A 21,858-nucleotide genomic window follows, 5' to 3' on the forward strand; every position below is an offset into this window, starting at 1 on the left:
CCAAGTCTTGGCAATGAGAGAACGTGAAAAATAATTGTTCTAAATTGCATGCATCATAAACTATTTCAGTTTATTCTTTTTTCAAAAAGCTTTTCTTCAAACTAGAACTTAACTACTGTTAAGATTGTTTGTAGCGTTGGGTCTCATCACCAGTGACGCCTCACTCAGAGGGTTAACTTGACTTTTGACATGATTCTTATTACAAAGGCCACTAGAGGGCGTTTACAGCACACGAGTCTAATCATGTTTCAGATAACATTGTAGAATCCTGCCAATATAACATTTAAGTATAAATAAATTATTATTAATAAAAACATATTTAATGTTAATTATAATACACTCATACACTGGCACACATCAATTTACATAACAGAGGGGGAGATACTTTGTCTCTTGTCTTGTAGTCATGAAACATACATATATATGTACATATATGTATATGTGTTCGTGTGTGTGTGTGTGTGTAATTTTCTCATCTACACGCCAAACATAAAAAAGGATTGAAGGATTTAATGTTAAACATTAGTCCTCAAGAGAGAAAGTCGATTTCACTATGAAATGGCCATCCCACTTCTGCGTTTATGTACACTGTAGTCGGCCCGGGTGTGGCTTAAAAAAAATGTTGGTCTGTGTCCAAAGTGCCCGGTGTTCGTTATAAAGTGACCGTGACAGTCTGCAAGTTAGAGACTCAGACATGTCCAACGCGAAGGCAGCTGCCGTCATCGGGCTGGGAGTGGGTGCAATGCTTATCACACAAGGTGGAGATCCGCTGGGCTCTGTGGGCAGCTGGTACCCGATATGGAGCGAAATGGGCTTACGCGGTGCCCCAGCCCGGGCCTTCTTTTGCTTCTCCGTCGGTGTTCTTTTCTTCGCTATAGGCTGGCTGTACCGGCAGCTCTTCAGTCCTCTGGAACTGCTCAGGTCGCCCGAAGACGTGGGATACGTCGAGGAGGACGGTCGCACCAAAGCGCAGGCAGCCAACGACGCCAGGCGCAGGAGGAAAATCGGGGAGCTCCCACCGGTTTACCCAAACGGCTGGTACCGAGTCCTGGACTCACACATGCTGCAGAGGGGCGAGGTCAAAAGTGTGTCTATTCTAGGTACGATGCATAGTGGTGGTTGGATCACTGCTCTTAACAGGGAATAACAGAAGAAACACAGTTACGTTACAGTATATGGTGTGCAAATGCTAAGTAAAAGAAACAAAAAGCACCAGCAGTTGTAATTAGCAAAAAATAAATAAATCAGATGCTGGTATACGGGCAGGCTGACTAGACAACGTGTTTATTAACAGAGTTGCAGCAAGTTAAAGAGTCATTTAAAGCTGTAAACTTAAAATTAGGCTATATATGTGTTCAATAAAAGTTTGGGGGATATTAAATGTGTGCTAGCAGCTTACTTTGGACTTTGGAAATTGGACAATGATGTAATGACCCTTCGTGACTGTTAAAGTTTAACTCAAAGTTTGATTGAGTGATTAGACTGAGCTTTGTAGGCTTATATGTAGGCTTATTTTTACAGGTGTTTATTCGGCTATGCATGCCTTTCAACAATATCAGAAATTCCATCTGCAGGGCTTTTCCACATAATTTATGGCTGACATAATTTTAATAATGGATAGTTGTTAATGGTTAGTTATTTTTGTCAAAACTGCATTTTTGAATGAGTAAACAAATTGCTGGTTGTTTTCTGGGTGCATGGTGAAAGTGTGGGGTACAGTATGGGGTAAAGTATAAATGCACCAAATTCAGTTTGCCCCCATCATGAGGGATAAGCTGAATTTCTTTTCAAGCAGTCAGGTAAGTGTTACAAGTGCCCGACACAGAATTATTTAAACTTTCATTTCCAGGTGTGTAAAAGAATAAGTGTGATACTTATTGAAGCACAGCAAGTAACATTATTGTCAGACCTTTTAGTTGTTTGCCACCTTTCCAGCAACCCAGATGTTTGCTATCTCATCCAGGTAGGACTGTTGCCAAGACAGACGAAACAAGCTCACATTACAATATTTTTGGAATTCAGGGAATGTAAAAGCATTTCAACACGTTGGCCAGGCCTTTGTTAAGAAAACGGTTGTGCATTATGGTGCTTAGTAACATTTTTTCTTTTACACAAAGGTTCAAGCTTCACCTGCATGTTTGGTTTGAAGGCGCCTTGGAGACACAGTGTTGCCATTACTGATGTTAATTACTTCACGGCAACATTAGTGCTTTGAAATAAGAGCTAGTTTCTTCATTAATTAATGCGTTAATAATTTTCTTGATTAGAGAATTAGAGAAGAAAACTTTAATGAATGCACATTTTCTAGAGCCTTAGGTTTGTTTTATAATTGTTTTTTATCATTCTGGTAACTTGCAAGAACTCTTCATTTGAATATCTAGTGTTTATTCTTTTTCTAATCCAACACTTGTTTATTATTACATCACATTTTATTATTAAGATCTGTCTTTAATGATAAGGTTTGATGTGTGAGCACTAGCTGACCCCTTTGATCTCCTGCATCAGGTTTTTCTGTGATCAACAACAAGACGGTCTCATCACTGATGGCCTAAAGTTTATGTGTATTGATTCAACCGCTGTTGTGTTTCACTTACAGATTTGTGCTTCTCATGTTGATATGTGGTGGGACTGTTTGATCTCTTCAGAGAGTTTCTTTGAGTTTGAGTTCAAAAGGGTTTCAAAGAGCCTGTCGGGCTTTTTAGGTTTCTGTCACATAGCTTTCAGTAAATGACAAACAAACAGTGTATGAGAGGATTTCACACCTGGAAAAGATATCCACCGGTAAAAAGTGAGACTTGCTCTTGTGGATTCAGCTCACAGTTGTAAATAACAGTCATCTTTTCATCAATTGCTCTTTAACACTAGGAAGGCCCAGAGCCCAGCCATTTGGCTTTTCTACCTTTAAAACCCGGAGAGCAGCCAAATGGCTGGTAGGCTTTTAGCTAAGCTTTAGCTTCAGGCAAGTGGAAGCTAAATTGGCTAGTCATTCATATGTAAATTGGGTTGTTACCTGGGAATTCTGGAGGGAGGGGAGTGGGGGTGTGTGGATGAGGGGGTGGGGGAGCTGCTAAAAGCGGTGAGCTTCCTTTTGTTTCATCTTGATGCATTCTCAATCATCCAGGGAAACAAATCTCCAAAAGTCACCAACTTGGAGTGTTTCAGTTTGCCATCTTAGGGAGAAATCAACACACATGGGTGTATGTCCTTTGTTGCTGAGATTTATTGATAAAAACAGTACAAAAAATCAACCATTTGTACACATTTTTACAAATAATTATAAAAAGTGAGTGAGTACATTTCAACATTTTCAGCAATCACTCACAATCCTGGCACTGCCATGGTATCTGTAGTCTGCATTTACCACATGTGTATCTGTTGCAGTGAACACATCGCACAGTGGCATGATTGTTCTTGCAATTGTGTTTGACCTGACACATGGCTCTTTTTCCAGGGCTCGGTGTGGAGGGTTGTGTCAAAGGCAACTGTTCTTTTCTTGCCTTCTTCGCAGCTACATGAGAGTGAGCTAACTCCCTTGCAAGCTCCACCAGGAAGTCCACCCGTCTTTCCTTCGTCCCGGAGCATGCTTGATACAGCACATGTGCATTCAGTGCTGCCATGTCAATCATGTTATAAAACACGGCAACTGGCCAGCGCCGTGTTCCTCTGCGGACAGTGTACTCCCGAACCATCTGGTCCATCACATCCACGCCACACTTTGTTTTGTTGTAAAGGGTGACAGTGTTTGGCTTCCTTTTGGTAGTGTTATCAGTCTGAACCACGCCGTGCATGCTGCTAAGAATATAGACTGTCTTCTTCCGTTTGGCCGCATACGCCGTCAGCGTGGCAGCAGAGGTTGAAGGAATGGAGAGTTTAAATGTTAGTTGTAAACAGCTATATCATATAATAACTGCAGCTGTAGCTGTGATCAGACATCCCCCTGCAGGCCCTGAAGCTGAGCTCTGAGGTCCTCACAAACCTGCTGGAGCCAGCTTCCATCCTGGGGAGCACGTTTTTGTGTTTCAGCGCGGGGCGAGGCACAAAACCCAGATGGTCCAGATGGACCAGATGGTTCGGGAGTACACTGTCCGCAGAGGAACACGGCGCTGGCCAGTTGCCGTGTTTTATAACATGATTGACATGGCAGCACTGAATGCACATGTGCTGTATCAAGCATGCTCCGGGACGAAGGAAAGACGGGTGGACTTCCTGGTGGAGCTTGCAAGGGAGTTAGCTCACTCTCATGTAGCTGCGAAGAAGGCAAGAAAAGAACAGTTGCCTTTGACACAACCCTCCACACCGAGCCCTGGAAAAAGAGCCATGTGTCAGGTCAAACACAATTGCAAGAACAATCATGCCACTGTGCGATGTGTTCACTGCAACAGATACACATGTGGTAAATGCAGACTACAGATACCATGGCAGTGCCAGGATTGTGAGTGATTGCTGAAAATGTTGAAATGTACTCACTCACTTTTTATAATTATTTGTAAAAATGTGTACAAATGGTTGATTTTTTGTACTGTTTTTATCAATAAATCTCAGCAACAAAGGACATACACCCATGTGTGTTGATTTCTCCCTAAGATGGCAAACTGAAACACTCCAAGTTGGTGACTTTTGGAGATTTGTTTCCCTGGATGATTGAGAATGCATCAAGATGAAACAAAAGGAAGCTCACCGCTTTTAGCAGCTCCCCCCCCCCCTCATCCACACACCCCCACTCCCCTCCCTCCAGAATTCCCAGGTAACAACCCAATTTACATATGAATGACTAGCCAATTTAGCTTCCACTTGCCTGAAGCTAAAGCTTAGCTAAAAGCCTACCAGCCATTTGGCTGGTGGCGGGTTTTAAAGGTAGAAAGGTAGAAGCCTGGGACTGCCAGTGTTAAGTGAGTTACACAAGTTAGCAACATACTGTAATCCTGTGTTCCTGCCCTGTCTGCAACACCCTTCATAAAGGAAAAGCAAACATCATCGAACAACAGTTGAGTTAGGCTGTTGTGCTACAAAAGTCTCCACCAACTGACTTCACCAAATACAACCTTTCACGTCAGTATACATTTTATTGGATCTTACAATCAGAGTTAGCAAAGCAATCTACTGGTCTTCACATCAAGGTGGAGCTGTAGTTTATTAATGCAATCTTCATTAATGTTCGTGGAGACCTTTTCATTTGTTTGTTCGTTCTGTATTTATAGAACGACTCATTTACTAGATCATTGCATTTTTAGATTTGTATGAGGGTTTGGCATTGTAGAAATACACCGTGCTCAAGGGCTAGGTATGTCCCAGGCCTGCGTGAGTGTGAAGGCAGGCGGACTGAGATGAACAAAAGAAAGCTATTTATTAAAGGCTGATGGCAGGATTGAACAAATGCAAAACACAGAGTACAAAGGAAACTGAAAACTACAACAACTTGAAACCTAAACGTGGAAACACACTAAGGCCAAGAAAACAATGAAGCTAGGAAACAAAGAGGGAGGAATAAAGCTGGAATCTCATATTTAAATGAGATTCAGATTTATTTCTCCCTCTAGAAACTAGAAAGTAAAAAAAAAAAATCAGCACCATAACAAAGCCACGTTATAGCAGCTACTATTTTCATTTCACGCCAATTTGAAACACCACCTGATATCAACCACCACAGACATTTTATACATTCCAATGCTGTCTGCTGTGATTTAACTAATCCCCTTACATCTGTTATATTTATCCTTTGTAAACATGTTTTATCAGAAGAGAGTGTCGCCTCTAGTTGAACTGCACCCAAAAGTGAACTGACATCATAGTTTCTATGACTGGCACTCTGTATATGTTTATGGGACTAGTAACTAAAAGGGATACCATAACACCAATATCAGAAATGATCAAACACGTTGTGACTGTGCAATTATTTTTTAACCCTGTCCATAACAGAGAATCACGTTACAAACTACAAGATGCATTTCCATCGCATTAGCTTGTATTGCTAGAATACTTAAATCCCAAGTCAATTTGCTGAACCAACTTAAATGCATTGCATTGCTAAAAAGATCATTAGAATTAATCCAGGTAAAGCACAAATTTGAAAAAGTTGTTGCACAAAAACAAAACGAAAATAACTGAGTTGAATGGCATTCCTTCAAAAAAGGGAATGAACTTTTATGTTTCACTGGAAAATACATGAAAACAATCATGACAGTTGAAAATAAAAATAAAACATTTTAAACTGTATAGTATAGTAAAAAAAGGCAATATTTTTAAAAACAGTATTTTGAAAAAATTTTGTTTTGAAAACACACATTGAAAGCTCACATGTCATAAGGAGCTCCATATTTTGATATTTGAATGATATAACTATAGCTTCAGATATGCTGATTCCCTAAAGCTGCCTTGAGGTTTATTTTGAAAATATTTCATTTCATTTGATTAACTGGGTGCCTTTATTTCGAAAAACAAACAACAACAACCAACACTATCTGGTACATTTAAATCATCTTTAAAAAACAAAAACACTTTTTTTTTTCATGTCTATAACATAAGAAAAAGAAGCAATTGCAAGGTTGCAAGGTTTGCAAACATAAAGATATCAAAAAGCTGGAGGTAACGAGTGAAAGAGGCTTTGAAGAGAATTTGGAAAGTATATATGCTAAAAAAAGATAAGCAATTGAAAGGTTTTGTAGCTAAAAGTTTTCTCAAGTAGATGCATGTTGACTGATTGGTTTTTCTACACGTTGGGAATCTTACTGTGAGTACAAGTGTGGCAGGTTATTAGACCTCCTACACACTGCAAGTGTGATGCAGAGCAGTGGTTGCCAATTTGAGAAGTTGCCAGAAACCCACCAGGGTGTGTCAGCATGTTGGAAAACATAATAAGAAGCATACAGATTGTTTTTCTCTAGATAACATACACATTTCTCTACCCATAATTCACACTGGATATATTTTATTTTTCTAACTTCTCTTTTCCGCTTTCTTCCTCACTATATCTTCTAGGTTCAGTTCTCCCTGTAGCCCCTGACATTTTACTCCCCCAAATTCTTTTGACCCAAAAAAAGATTGGCACCCATTCAGGATCTGCATCCTGCTGTGTCTCCCTCCTAACTTTTCTCTGCAGTAATGCATTCACATATTAAATTCTGCTGAGTGTGTCTTTTCCACCGTGCAGTTCTCTGTAGTGTCGTTAAATTCTGCTCTCCCAACAGTCTGGGGGCAGCAGTGCAGTGCTGTGTCACCCTTCATCTGGATTATTTGGTGTCTCAGATTCTTTTAGTACCCTGACTAATCACTAGTAGAGCTTGCTCAGCTGTCACTCTATACTACAGTTGCTCAGCTTGCACCAACCTGAGTGCTGTCTGAGCACGACAGATCGAAAGCTCAGCTAAAAATCCAGCAAAGACAGTAGGAAGAGATCTTCTGATCTTGTGTCAATTTAGACATGCACCACAGGAAGCACTTTCCAAGAAGACCTCCACTAGGAACGCCATTTGACCATAATAGGTGTGCACCGTTCCATTTAAAATTTTGTGCCGCAGTAATTCTGATGCAACTGCATTTGATTTTGTTTCAACAAACAAAATAAAGCTCATCAGAATCATTTCAAAGATCATACAAATCTTCTATGGGTGGCATTAATTGTTAATGGAATAATTTAAGAAACACAAAGTTGTGCATTATAAAATGTAAAATCTGGCATAATAATTACTAATTCTGTGTATGGGTTGGGTTGTTTCTTGGAAAATTTGTGTGTTTCTTCGTTAATAAGTGCTGTCTATAATTAGCTATATTGCTCCAAGTAGGGCACTAAGGAACATACTAAGAAGCGGGGAAAAGGGAATATGCTGCAAAGAATGCACGTTTGTTTTTCCTTTCTCTTGAACTGTACAATAAATATGCAAACACTGGTCTGGTTTGGATAAAACTGTACAAAAACTACAGTTTGCACAGTACTGTTATCCACTATGGCCCATTAGTGACAGTTCACAAACCCAGTATTAAAACCTTTCTCTGCTTATAATCATAGGTGAGCAGGTGGCAGTGTTTCGGGGCCACGATGGAAAGGCCTATGTGGTGGATGCCTACTGCCCTCACCTGGGTGCCAACCTTGCTGTGGGTGGACGGGTGTTTGGGAACTGCATCGAGTGTCCATTTCATGGATGGCAGTTTCAGGGGGATAATGGTGTATGTGTGAAGATTCCCTATGCAGAAAAAGGTATTATAATATTGTTATGTCACAGTTCTAAGTAACCTTGAATGTTTGGATAATATGCTCGCTAAGAAACAAAAATCACTATTTTAGAAAACCTACATAAAGAAAGCAAGTTACTGAACATTTCATTGCGATTTGTAATGAGAAGACATTTAAAGCCTTCATAAATATTAGGTCCAAATCTGAAACTGATGGCAGTTTAATCTTCAGATGTGCATGAATATGCTTAGCCAATGGCTTAAAATATTATATAAACTTAGAAGTAAACAGACCAGGGTCAGATGTTATTGGTCAGTTATTAGTTATTGGATTGGATTGGTTATGATTATTGGTTATTGGATGTTATTGGTCAGATGTTAACTGACATGGGTGTAGGGCTGCTCGATTATGGCAAAAATGATAATCACGATTATTTTCACTGAAATTGAGATCACGATTATTTGACGATATTTATTTCGTCCGCCAGAGCTTATATTATTTTTTTACATGCTGTAGTGCCATTTGTGGGAGCATTTCAAGTTGCTATACATCAATACAACTGTTATAGCCCATATTTTAAAAATGTGTATGCATTAAGTCCATAGTAACTACATTAATTGCAAAAAAGTGCAATAAACTACAAAAAAATTGAAAATCGTTTTTGTTTTTACATATATTTCTACTTGGAGAAATTTAAGAGGTTTATCCCTCAAAACTTTAAATACAAAAAAGTTGCAAAAAATAGTTTACAACAACAGGAAATTTATTTTGAGTGTCTTCATAGTTTTATTTTTGGAGATACAGCAATTTTTATATACTGCAGGAAAAACAAAAAAACAATCCTATGATGCAAATTTGCAAAGAATGTGCATGTGCATCAAAATAAACTATTTCCAGCAGTGCAATTCGAGTTCTAAGGCCTACAAGTAAAAAACTACATTTTCCGCAAAAACGACGTCACTTGCGATAGTTCGCGTTGGCGTCTTGTTCAATGTGGGAAGTTCATGATCGGATCGTCAAAGCGTGTTTCTGGAATATTATGTTTTTGTTCCTGCAAGCTCTTTTTATGCAATTTTTGCAAAGCTATATGTGGAAGGAAACCGTGACCGAGGACAAGCTGATGGCATAAGAAGTACGTACAACTCCTCTGGTTTCATATGGAAAAAAATTTATTGTGCTAGCTTAGCGTTCAGGTTCTACAGGGATTTAAAAATAGTTACACAAAATGAGCATGCTGCTCTGACCGGCTTTAACCCTTTACAGCCGATCGGAGCGGGCACGCTCTGTTTTGCGTAACTACTTTTAAATCCCGGTAGCTCTGCAACCACGTAAGCTAGCGCAATAATTTTTTTTGCATATGAAACTGGAGGAGTTGTACTTACATCTTATGCCATCAGCTTGTCCTAGGTCACGGTTTCCTTCCACATATAGCTTTGCAAAAACTGCATAAAAATCACTTGCAGCAACAAAAACATGATATTCCAGAAACACGCTTCGCCGATCCATCAGCTGTTTGTAACACTTCCTACGTCCATCAGCGCGAACTATCACATGACCGCATGACCTGCCCGAAACCGGAAGTGACGTCATTTTGCGGAAATGTAGTTTTTTACGATCGGGACCTTATGAGCTTGTGTTTTACTTGTTATGTGTTTTAAAAAGTTATGTTTGACTTTATGACTTTCTGTGTCGTTTCTGGGATGCTTAGGACTCATATTGCACTGCTGGAAATAGTTTATTTTGATGCATATGCTGTTATTTTGCAAATTTGCACTATAATATTTATTTTCGTTTTTCCTGCAGTATATAAAAATTGGTGTATTTCAAAAATAAAACTATGAAGACACTCAAAATAAATTTCCTGTGGTGGGAAACTAGTTTGTGTAACTTTTTTGTATTTACAGTTTTGAGGGATAAGCCTCTTAAATTTCTCTAACTAGAAATATATGTTAAAAAAACAAAAACGATTTTCAATTTTTTTGTAGTTTATTGCACTTTTTTGCAATTTATGTAATTACTATGCACCTAATGCAGACATATTATTAAAGGTTGGGCTATAATGGTTGTATTGATGTATAGCAACTTGAAATGCTCCCAAAAATGGCTCCACAGCATGTAAAAATATAATATAAGCTCTGGCGAACTTGGTTCTATGGTAGGTCTTAAAGGGTTAAAGGTTTAACAATAACAATGTATTGAATAATGACTTTAAAAAATAATATAAAATAGTGTGCAAATACTGATAACAGCGCAAATGTTTGCAATATAAGAAATAAATGAAAAATGTGAACTTTGCAGTGTTGCTCTGTGGTGCAGCTACGACACCATAGCAAAGTTTACACACTGTGTCTACTTGATCCACGTCTGACTCCGCGAAGCCATAATGTTTCCACACCACTTAAGTTTTTTTTTTTTACCTCTCTTTTCAACCAACGGCAGTCCACTCCTCTCCAAATAACTTCTGCTTAGCTTTCCGAGCTTCCCTCGGGTCCTGTGTAAGCATATTGTGTGGGCCTGATCCCTGCCATACCAATATTGCTGTGTGGGTGTCAGTGTGTGTGGTCATGTATTACTTATTGTTGTGGGGACACAAATTTGTTTACACACTCATATTGTGAGGTCTCGCCTACTTTATGGGGACAAATTGCAAGGTAAATCATTCAATTTTAGGGTGAAGGCTTGAGTCAGGGTTAGGGTAAGGTTCAGGCAGGGACTTGTGATGGGTAGAGTCAGGATAAGTGTCCAGGAAATTAATGTAAGTTAATGTAACGTCCCCAAAAGTGATGGAAACACAACGTGTGTGCGCGCGCGCACGTGCATGGGGTTAGGGTCAAATGTTGGATGTATTTTGGTGTTTTATTGTTTTGTGAAATGTTTACATTGTTTATTTATGTGTTCATCCTTGTTGTACTAATACAACTTATTATAGAATAACTTGGCATTTTACTACCTTTGTTGCACAGTGTTGCCTTGAAGCAACAAACTAATATCTGTTTAGGGGGGGGCAGGGTGTCAAATTTTATGATTGATATATTATTAGGGATCCTAAAGCTCCCCCAAAATAGGGAGAAATATTTTTTTCCCCCAAAATTAAAAAGTCATGCAGTAGAGGGTTAAAGGGGTTGTGATTTAGTCTGGGGTTTCATTTGTCCATCAGTGCCTGATTTTGCCAGCGTGCGCAGCTGGCCCAGCTGTGAGGTCAACGAGCAAATCTTGGTTTGGTTTCACTGTGATGGAGAAGGACCTCAGTGGATCGTCCCTGAGCAGCCGGAGATCACAAATGATGAGTGGGTCTATCGGGGGAGAACTGAGCATTTTATTAATGCTCATATACAGGTATGGTTCATACATCTGAGTGGAAATGTATGGAAACTTGTATCTTCTCTTGTATCTTCTCTGTTTGTCACCTATTAGAGATAGGTGACAAAAAGATATAAAGATATTAAAAATATAATGACATAATGTTTTTCAGTGGCAGAAGCAAGCTTCCATAAGGAATTCCAAGTCACTCTATAAATAAAATGTATGTTGTGACAAAAAACTAATCTATCTTCTAATGATTTGTATGTCAGTAGTGTACACTGTCTTTAGGGTAGTGTTTCTATATCCATCTGTACATCAGTTACCTTCAATTTAGCATCAGTTTCCTTTTCATGGTCACTCCTCACACACTGCAATGAACCATGCATTGTTGATATTTATTCAGATTGGTTCTGATCAGAAGCAAAGCTACAAGCTTTTCATCTCCCTAAAACAACACTTGTGCTAATACTAAGATATCTCTAGAGTATACTAAGGTGTCACGATCCTGGGTCTTATGACCCAGCGTTTTGGGTTTTAGTTCATTTTGATGTTTATAGTGTATGTTTAAGCTCATTAGGTTTTCTATGTTCATTTGCTTATTATATTCCCCTTGTGTTTTCAACCCTTGTGTTAAGTCTCCCTTATCCTTTATGTGTTTCACGTCTGTTTCTTATGTTGTTAAGTTCATGTAGTCATGTCAGTGTTTCATTGTTTCCTATTTTATTTTGAAAGAGGTCCTGTGCTTCTGTGTTTTGTTTTACTCTTTCCCTGTGGCGTCATTATGTCTACTGTGCCTTTCTGTCCCATGTTTCACGTCTCTATGGCTGTGTCCCAATTCAGGGTCTGCACGCTTGAAGTACGCGCACTACGCGTACTACGTACAGTGCGTACTATAAGTACGAGTAGTGCGGAAGTGAGAGGCTTGTGAAATGGGACGGTCTGGCCTTCGTTGCGCTGTTCAGGTTGCCTAGCAACCATGATACTAACCGCAAGAAACGCAAGATAGTATGACATAAATGAAGGAGAAAAAATGTTTTGTTGGTGATTCATTTTTGTCATGACATAACTTTGATTAGTTGAGTATCTGAGGCTGAGACCACGGGACTGTAAAACATGATTGTTGGGCTTCATTTCTGTACTGAACAGTCAGTTCAAGAGTAGTTAGTAAATAACAATTAGCTCTTGTTGTTCATGAGACTAAAGTCATCTCACTGTGGTAATGTAAATATAATATGACCAATATTATAGTATTGTCACATTATTATGATATATATACATATATATATATATATATATATATATATATATATATATATATATATATATATATATATATATATATACATATGTAGAGGCTGAAAGTACAAACATCACTAATGTCACATAACTTTGCCGACATGTGGGCAACAGCAATGTTTTAATGTTCTTCGTTATTAAACATTCGCACATAAATAAGTGACGTCATATTGAGTACTTACTATTGACAGTTCACTCTTAGGCCGCTCCCTTCTGCCGTATTTTGCGGCAAAATTATCCACACCCACCGCCGCGCTATGAATTGTGGGATATATGGGACCACGAAGCGTGCACCGGACCACACTTGATATTTGGGGAAATCGACGGCGCATTTGAAGTATGCATTTGAAGTACACTTCGAATTGGGACAGCCGTCATTGCGTGGCGGTGACGTAATCACACTTAAAATGCGTACTTCAAGCGTGCAGACCCTGAATTGGGACACAGCCGTTGTTCTGTCTCCACAGTCGGCTAAGTTTACATGTTTTGAGTTCAGTCAGTGTGTTTCCTTTTTTACTTTTACAGTCTGTCCTATGTTAATGTTTCTAGTTTTGCTTCCCTTGTCTCATCCTGCGTAATTACTCCCAGCTGTGCTCTCCTCCTGTGGCTCATTATTTAAGCCCTGTGTTTTGTCAGTGTTACGTACTCCATCATAGCTGTGTTAGTCGCCCTGTGTTTTCATGTATGATTTAGTTGTAGTTTTCTCAATTTCTATTTGTTCTTTGTTTCCTTTCCAAGCCTGCAATAAAGCAGTGTTTTGAGTTCATTTTTGTCTCAGTGAGTTTTGCATTTGGGTCCTTCTCTTGCCTGCACACAGCCAAAACATGACAGCAAGGCATTTATGCATTTCATGCAGTATAGTCAATACATGTTCTTTCTTGCAATCTTTGAATATATTTAAGGGACTTTACATGTATCTTAGAAATCAACAGACAGAAACAATATACCACATGCTAGCATTTTATTTTTTTTGCTAATAACTAGTTGTCTTCTCTTCTGTGTAGGAGATTCCAGAAAATGCAGCGGACATAGCTCACTTGTCGCACCTTCACACTCCAAGCATGCTCAGTGGAGCAGATCTACGTTACACCAATAGCAAAATCTGGGAATTTGTGCAACATGACTGGAAGGTAAACTGGAAACACTAAACTAAATTTGATGTTCCCGTTATCCACTAAGGTGAATATGTTCGCTGTTATACCTGCAACTTTTGATTTTGACACTGTTTTTCACTGTGTGTCTTGAAGGTTGACTGGAAACCAGAGTCAGAGCCTAACAAGCATTGTTCTCAGATGTTTGTGAAACATGCACTTAGAGTGTTTGGATGCCACTGGCCTCTTCTGGATGTTTCTGTTGTGGCGAGACAGGTACAGTACACCAGGAATGCCATTTTTTAAACAATTCCCTATGATTGATTGTACATTAAACTGGCACAAATCACTGGTCTTGTCTATAAATTTTATTCAAACTAGATATAACCAAAATAAATCATGCTAGATCTGTAAGCGTCCTTTTAAATTGGATGAGAAGTACATTTCAACAATAAACATTATGTTTCACAGTGCAGTAACAGTACAGTTTGCTGTCGGCATTGTAACAAAACCGGGTTTGACAAAGCTTCCTGTAATCTCTAATGTCGAACATCACTGGCCTGATCAGCCTGAGAAAAATGGTCGTTTTTGCTTAAGCAAAAAACACAGCACAGTGTGACTTTTTGCCTTGCTGCGTGAGTAAAAAAATGATATGCAAGTGTAGCCTGAAACCACTAATTTCCCTAGGTTAACCACAAGGCTGCAGAGGGAGCTGGATCATTTACACGCAACACAAATGTTGGAAGCAGGATATGTTTACTGTGGCCAGCAGTGGGAGATCGGCAGCAATATAATATGAGAGGCAGGCATTATTGAGCTTAACCATGCATGTAAATGTGTTTTTCAAGCATTAATTTCTCATGAACAGACTGATGCTTTTTTGGCATTTAATTATCTGGAAATAAGGCTTGATGTTAAATGATGCAAAATACATTTTTACTACAGTAACTGCTAGTGAATCTGACTAAATGAATGAACCCTAAGTGTATAGATATGCTTATCAGGAAAAGTTGAAAACTTTAAATTGTGCTAATATTACATGTTTATCTTTCAGGTTGGCCCAGGAATAGTATTTCTGCTGTTTGACCAAACTTTCTTGGGCCGGGGTGTAATCATGCATTGTGTGACTCCTGTGGAGCCTCTGTTGCAGTGTGTCACTCACACCATTTTCTATCAGTCTAATATCCCACCTGTGGTGCCCAAGTTCATCCTCAAAGTGGAGTGCATTCAGGTGCAGTACCATTATCTTTTATGATAACTATAACACAGGCTTGTTTACATATAATTTATGCTGCCATCATTTGACCCTTATCTATCTATCTGATAAATGGATTGGCTCTTATATGGCACTTTTCTGTTGTACTTGAGAACTCATTGAGGCTCATTTGCCCTTTAACACAAGCACTTGTTTCTATGTCAAAGTTCTTTCTATCTTACATTCATACTCCAATGAACACATCAGGAATAACATAGGTTTTAGCATTTTACTTTGGCAGGCAGACTGGAGCAACCAGGGATTCAACCACCAACCTTACAAATAGTAGATGAACTGCTCTAACTCACTAAGTTTAAGGCAGTATCATATAATGGCTTTTGCTGAAAGGCAAGCAAAGAAGATGATCCCCTCCCCCAAAATAGACACAAAACAAAACAGATCCAACACTGTTCCACTAACATGACAGATTGGAGCTGATTAAAACATATAGGATTTTTAATGATTTTGTCCTGGATGACTTTTATTATCTTCTATATCTTGCTGCACTGAGCCTTAATATATTCAACTTTCCTCTACGTCACACATGTTAGCCAAAGTGATAAGAGACAACTTACCTGCACTTTGATTGCTTAGTAGCAAATGTTCCCTCTTGTTTTCACATGTGTGTGGACATGTGTATAATAATGTATAAGAACTAATAACTGATCTCACATCAGTGAAATGCAGCTCCTATCTCAGCTTCCCCAGCTGCAGTCTTTGATACTGGGTTACAAATCCCCCTGTGAAAATGACAGAAACTATATTTAAGTTGAGCTTCCAGAGACAGTAGGTACTTTTGGCCAAAAGATGGCAGTAACTTACAGGATGGATGCAAACAAGGAACGATTCTTTATAGGACCAAATACTAAATTGTAAGGTGAGAGATCGCTTTCCTTTTAGTTCACTTTTATTGTCCATTTTCTAGATTTCACTTGGCAAGCACTGCTTGCCTTGCATGCCCCACTTACTCTCATCTAACACCCATAGTTTGTTCAAACAAGGGTTTCCCCCCCATCTTTTAGTCAATGGGTGGGCTATTATTCACTGGTTTGTTCCATCACATTTAAACTTTTGTTGTTTATCTTTCATTTCATATATCAAAACTGCAATTTATTGCTATTTATTAGTGAGATATACCCCAGTGCTGCTCTAACTTGGAGAGATCACTGTGCACATTAACCTCCCACTCTGCCTTTGATTAAATTCAGCCTCCACATTATCACGAGAAGTAACACCACAGTCACGGATAAGGTGTGAATAATCCTCATTAAACCTGATAATTAGCTTGGTGATAAAGACACATAGTTGCACTTTAACAAGAAATAATAGTAGGCTCAAAATACTTTGGGAAAAGTTGTCTGGTTCTTAAAATGTCTAGACTTGTCCTCCATTAAGATTTTCTAAAAATATTCAGACAAAATACTTTGATTAGCTAGATACATAGTTTAATTAAAAACAAACACAAGATAAAGGAAGATGATTGCACAGTTTCATGTTCCAAGCTTATGTTTTTAGATTAAATTTTTTTTTCTCCACTTGGTATTGACAGCAGTGGAAGGGCGTTCTCACTGAAATGTCAGCAGCTGACGGAGTTACTATGGAGTGACATTTAATGAGCAGCACTTCACAAAGAAACCCCTGCTGATAAAGTATTGTAATTTAATGCAAAAAGACACCAGTATAGTTTTCATTATTTAATTCTTGTTATACTTCAGTGAAAATCTGTTCCTTTACAAATTGTATTCAGCTGGGCTGCTTCATTATCATCAAGGACAAGTTGGATATTGTTAAAAATAAAAATGTTTGAAGTAGGCTTAAAACTTTTACTGTATAAAAATCTTATAATTATGTTTGATATTTAGTGCTGTCCCGTGACTCTCTCTTGTTTTTGTTTTGTCTTCAGTTTGAGCGTGATGTGATGATCTGGAACAATAAGAAGTATGTCTCCAAGCCTCTTCTTGTAAAGGAAGATTCAGCCATCCAAAAACACAGGCGCTGGTTCAGTCAGTTCTACAGTGAGAACAGCCCACGGCTGCAGTACCAGCGTGACAAGTTGGACTTTTGACCTCCCCGAACCACAAGAGGAGATTTAAGCAGAGATTATCAGGTCAGAGTACATTAATCTGACGCTTTGGACGAAGGCGTTCACCAATCATTTGTATTTGTTGCTGATGAAAAGGGGAGCCAAGAAGCCTGGCAAGTTTAAGCAATTTAGATATGCATTTTTTTGTAAAGGACTCAAACCTTGTCTTGTTAAAGACCTCTTTTTGGGGTATTTTTGATGTGTGTAATTTTACTTTCCAGCCTTATAAAATGCCTGAAGTGCCACTGAGATTTCACAAACATCTAAACAACCAATACCCTGACACCAGAAATCCCCTATTGACTGTTTGATTGTCAAAACTGTTTTACTCTGCATCAGGCCAACTATCTATAACATAAACTGTGAAACATATACATAGATATCCCAATATTTGCTCTTGACTAAGGGACTTTCTCTGTTTTGTTGTTTTTTAGTCTGCCTGTAGTTTGAGATCATAGGAAAGGCTTCCTTCTTCTGCCTCAGAATGCAGTTATTACTTCTTCTCCCCTGTTATGCTCTTATGCCTCACACTGTAAATTTACATCTTTAATGTGTACTCAACCTTGGCTGTGTTTGACCTGCAGGTGTAAGAGCAGGCGTGTTTGTTTTTTAAATGATTTCTCAGGTTACTCAGCAGCCAGCTGACAACAGTCTCTTTGTTTCAGTGGTGTGACACGACAACTTAAAAGGACCATGTAACAATTTTTAAGTCTTATTTTATTTTATTTTATTTTTCAACCAAGAGGAAGCCTCTGAAGTTGGAGACGAAGGCAATGCAATGTGTCAACAACTGCAATACCTCTAGTGGCCACTTGAGGCTGGCTCCAAACATAATTCAATCCCTACAGACTCCTGTGTTGAAACCTTGTTTACAGCCTGATTTAAAAAAAAAAAAAAAGGTTTCTGCCTTTATTTTGTAGCACTTTAAGGTGTGTGCATTACACCTGTGTTGTCCATAGAAGCAACTTGCTAACCAACCTTGCTAGCATTAGCATTAAACTGAACTATCAGAGGTTCGATGAGATGACTCGAATTAGCTAAGGTGAAGCCAGGTAGACATCTAGCAGTTATGGTCACCTGTGTTCGCATAACATTAAGCCTCAGAACAAAAATATTTGCACCCTCCATACAGTTGTGATTAAGATGAATATTTGATAGAGACCAAAATAAAATTTAGCAACAGGCCAAAAGTATGTGTCATAAATCCAGGCATTTTAGCTTCAATGTCTATGGGAATCTATTTATTTTTGGAGCTCAGAATTGCAGGTTTTTACATTTTGTTCTACATTTCTTTGTCTTGGAAGCTGCTGCTTGAAAACAAATCAGTTTTTGGTCTGTGTGCTATTTCCCTTCAAAACAACACTACTTGCTCTGGCTACATATTTGCACAGTTTTCCAAGGTACTGCTTGTCCTGCTTAGTAGGACCCATGTCATCATCTGCTTGTTGGTTGTATGGCTACAAATGATTCTTTATGACTCCAGTTTTGTGAAATATTATGTCATTCATATGATGACTTGGTTCCCATAAACATCTGAGAAAACCTTACACCTACTAAATGCTCGTGCCAGAACTGCTGCTTGTTGTTTATTCCTGGACAGTTAGCATGCAGTCATTTTTTTCAGTGAGAGAGAAGAGGACAACAAACAGCTGTTAGACAAACACACGGAGGTGAAATGGAGCTCTGCAAGCAGCTCTGACCTTTTCCACCTACATGTGCTCATGTGATTCTTTGTTGATATGCAAATCATGATTATAGCAGGCATTGAAATATTCATTGTTTTTTTTTAAGAAAATAATTGTTCATATATATAATGCATTGCAAATGATGAAGTGATCATATCGGTGTGATTTGATAATTGCAATTTATAATGCACTGTCACAAATGCTTGCTGCTGCACATTTGTTTTAATGTGATAAGACACTGATGCTCAATTAAATTTAGGATATTTTTTAAGATTGTGAAAGCAGATAGCTCTAATACATAGAATGCTAATATTTATACTTATATTATATTATTATTATTATATTATATAGAATATTACACTTGGGTGTTTAATTAATCTGGGCATATGTTCCCAATGTAATCACTGATGACTGCAGTACTGTGAGGAGTCTTTACTACACACTATGGTGTTTAACTGTATAAAGGTTATAATAATGTCTTATTGCATTTGCCGATGTGGCTTTCTGCACTTTTAATTTCTGTTGGATTGCATTAGATGAGAGAAGACACATTTCAAAGCAAACAAGCAGCAATGTTAAAGCACAATAGTTGTTAAAATATCAGATAAACTGCTTCCTACCTTCTCAGTTTTAACATGTGCTTTGTGCCTGTCTAATCTGCAGATGTGATGTTTGTATAAATATGAAGAATAAATCTGTCCCTTATGCTCTAATGTGCTTACTCATGCATTTGTGAACCGGCAAAAGCTTTCAGTTGCAGTGAATATGTTAGTATGTTAAATTGAGCATAATGCTGAAATGTTCACTGTTCTTCTTGGCCAGTGGCACTTCTCTGAGGTGCACATTATTTCTTAGCACTCCTTATCTGCGAATGTACTTTTCTTATCTCAGTTAGAGGTGGGAAAACTGTGTTGCTCTCCTTATACTAAAGCATTACATCAGTACTTGGCCCGCTTAGTGCAGGAAGAAAGTAGACTTGCCATAGTCGACTTTGTGCTAGAGCTGTGTTGCCTGTATTAAAATCTTATTAATGAAGGATGGCTGAAGCAAAAGTGTTTGACACTGAGGAGGAAGGTGTTATTACACTGGAAGAAGATCAACAGTCATCTACAGAGGAAGCTTATTTCAGAGAAGTATACAAATCCAACGGAGAAAAAACAGAAGATGTAAGCGACTCAGTGATAAAGCCTCTGCTTGGGTACAAACATCAGGACAGCAGTGACAAGAATCACAAAGCAGGCGCACAAACAGCGACAGATGGGACTGACCAAAAGACATCTGTTCCACAAGAGCTGGAATTGGCTGGCAGGGATCAGCCAGGCTGCAGTGAAAGTGTCAGGAGTTTGTGCAGTGACAGCAGTCGGCACGAGTGCCCCATCTGCAGCGAGCTGTTCGACTCGCGCGGCGATCACAGTGTCACCTTACTCAACTGCAACCACAAAATATGTCACCGCTGTACAGATGCCATCATGAGCCGGGCCAAGGACACCAGCCGGCTTCAGTGCCCCTTCTGTCGACAGACCACCCCTTTCCCTGAGTGGGAGATTTGGAGACTTCAGGAGGAGTCTTACAGTCACGGCACATATGAACCCGGACCGGCCCTCAGCATCAGTTCAGGTCCTGAACTTCAGCCTGCGCCAGCACCACTGTTATGTTGTTTCACTCTGGAGAGGCAGCTGGAGGCTGACACATGCAGAAATATATGCGGATACTGCTGTAACCATTCCTGTCTGGTTGAAGTACTGAGAGCCAGGTACTTCCTGTGCTTCCTGCTCCTCCTACTGGTAATGCTGGGCTGTTTTCTGTACATGGTCCTCCCACTTAAAATGCTGTCCATATTTTAGATGAATGAGTTCTAAGTGTGACCTGGCAGTGAGATATTTCTCATGCGCTTTGATTGACATTTGAAATATATTCCTCTGGCTTTTCCCACATTAACGAGGGAGCATGGACATTTATCTTTTCTTCTCCAGATTTCAGATGTCACCTGTTCCTGTTGATTGATAAACCTCACTTATTGTCTTCAAATTCATGGTGCACAGCTCTTTATTCTAAATAGATTTCCAATTTATAGATGGCACAAGTTCACTTGACTCCTAAATAATGTCAACTGGAGGTCTGCATGAAGAATTACGTTTTACCACTGTAATAGTTCATCTTACGCCACATTTAAAATATCTCTAAAACTGAAAGCATCCAATCTGCTGTCAGCTTGTCAACCTCCTGACTCTTGTTTTCTTTGAAGAGTGACACAGCTTTGCAGGATTTGGTGCTACAGATAACAGAGGTTTGACTTTGAATCAAAACTCCTATCTTATCTTTCTGGGTCTCATATTGACCTATTTCTCATTACAACATCTAGGATGTTCTGTGCTGTTACTGCTGCATATTATTAGCAACAAAAAACCCAGCTTGATCTCCTTTCCAACTGCACATGAAGGAAACCTGTCCCTACAATTTAAGCCTGTTTTTCTTTTCTTTTTATTATTATGCTTTGTAGTAGATGTACTTGCACTCAAAGATTTGTTTCTATGTATCTGTGGAAAATGTGTGTATTATCTTGATTTTTCAAGTGAACTGTTAAAAAACAAAATAAAACCTTGCAGAAGTCGGTGTTTCAAACATCAGTTGTGATGTGCAAAAGTTTGTCCACCCAACTTTGTTTTTTTTTAAACTTTGTACTTTTATCCTAACATTTTTTTTATCTTCCCTATCGTGTCCTGACTTTCACAGTTTCCATTACCTGGTATTTTTTCATAACATTTCAAACAGTGGAAAATGTCAGGCTGCCTCCTGAAATGGCTTTGACCCACTGAAACATGGACAGAGGGCATCTGGGGGTGTGCTGTAATGGACTGGACTGGCAGTTAAATGGAGCTTTTCTACGGTCACCACTCAAAGTAATCTAGACTACAAGCCTCATTCGATCATAGATTCATAAAGTGCTTTATTCTGTACACTTTAAGCACTTTGTCTGC

The 21,858-nt window shown here is 38.9% G+C and overlaps 1 protein-coding gene across 2 annotated transcripts; it reads left to right on the top strand.

The window, feature by feature from the left end:
* The first annotated feature begins 462 nt into the window (after window positions 1–462).
* On the top strand, window positions 463–21,502 carry LOC113026005 (cholesterol 7-desaturase). Of its 2 annotated transcripts, XM_026174355.1 has the most exons (7): window positions 467–1,100; window positions 8,003–8,191; window positions 11,325–11,503; window positions 13,771–13,896; window positions 14,014–14,133; window positions 14,912–15,088; window positions 17,016–21,502. In XM_026174355.1, exons 1-7 carry the CDS (start codon window positions 695–697, stop codon window positions 17,175–17,177), a joined length of 1,359 nt encoding a protein of 452 aa, XP_026030140.1. In that variant the 5' UTR covers window positions 467–694; the 3' UTR covers window positions 17,178–21,502. The 2 variants fall into 2 exon arrangements, with proteins under 2 accessions (XP_026030141.1, XP_026030140.1); XM_026174356.1 differs by lacking the exons at window positions 14,912–15,088; window positions 17,016–21,502 and adding an exon at window positions 14,545–14,899 and having other exon boundaries at window positions 463–1,100.
* The last annotated feature ends 356 nt before the right edge of the window (window positions 21,503–21,858 follow it).

This window comes from Astatotilapia calliptera, chromosome 7, assembly GCF_900246225.1.
Source record: "Astatotilapia calliptera chromosome 7, fAstCal1.2, whole genome shotgun sequence".
NCBI classification, from domain to species: domain Eukaryota; kingdom Metazoa; phylum Chordata; class Actinopteri; order Cichliformes; family Cichlidae; genus Astatotilapia; species Astatotilapia calliptera.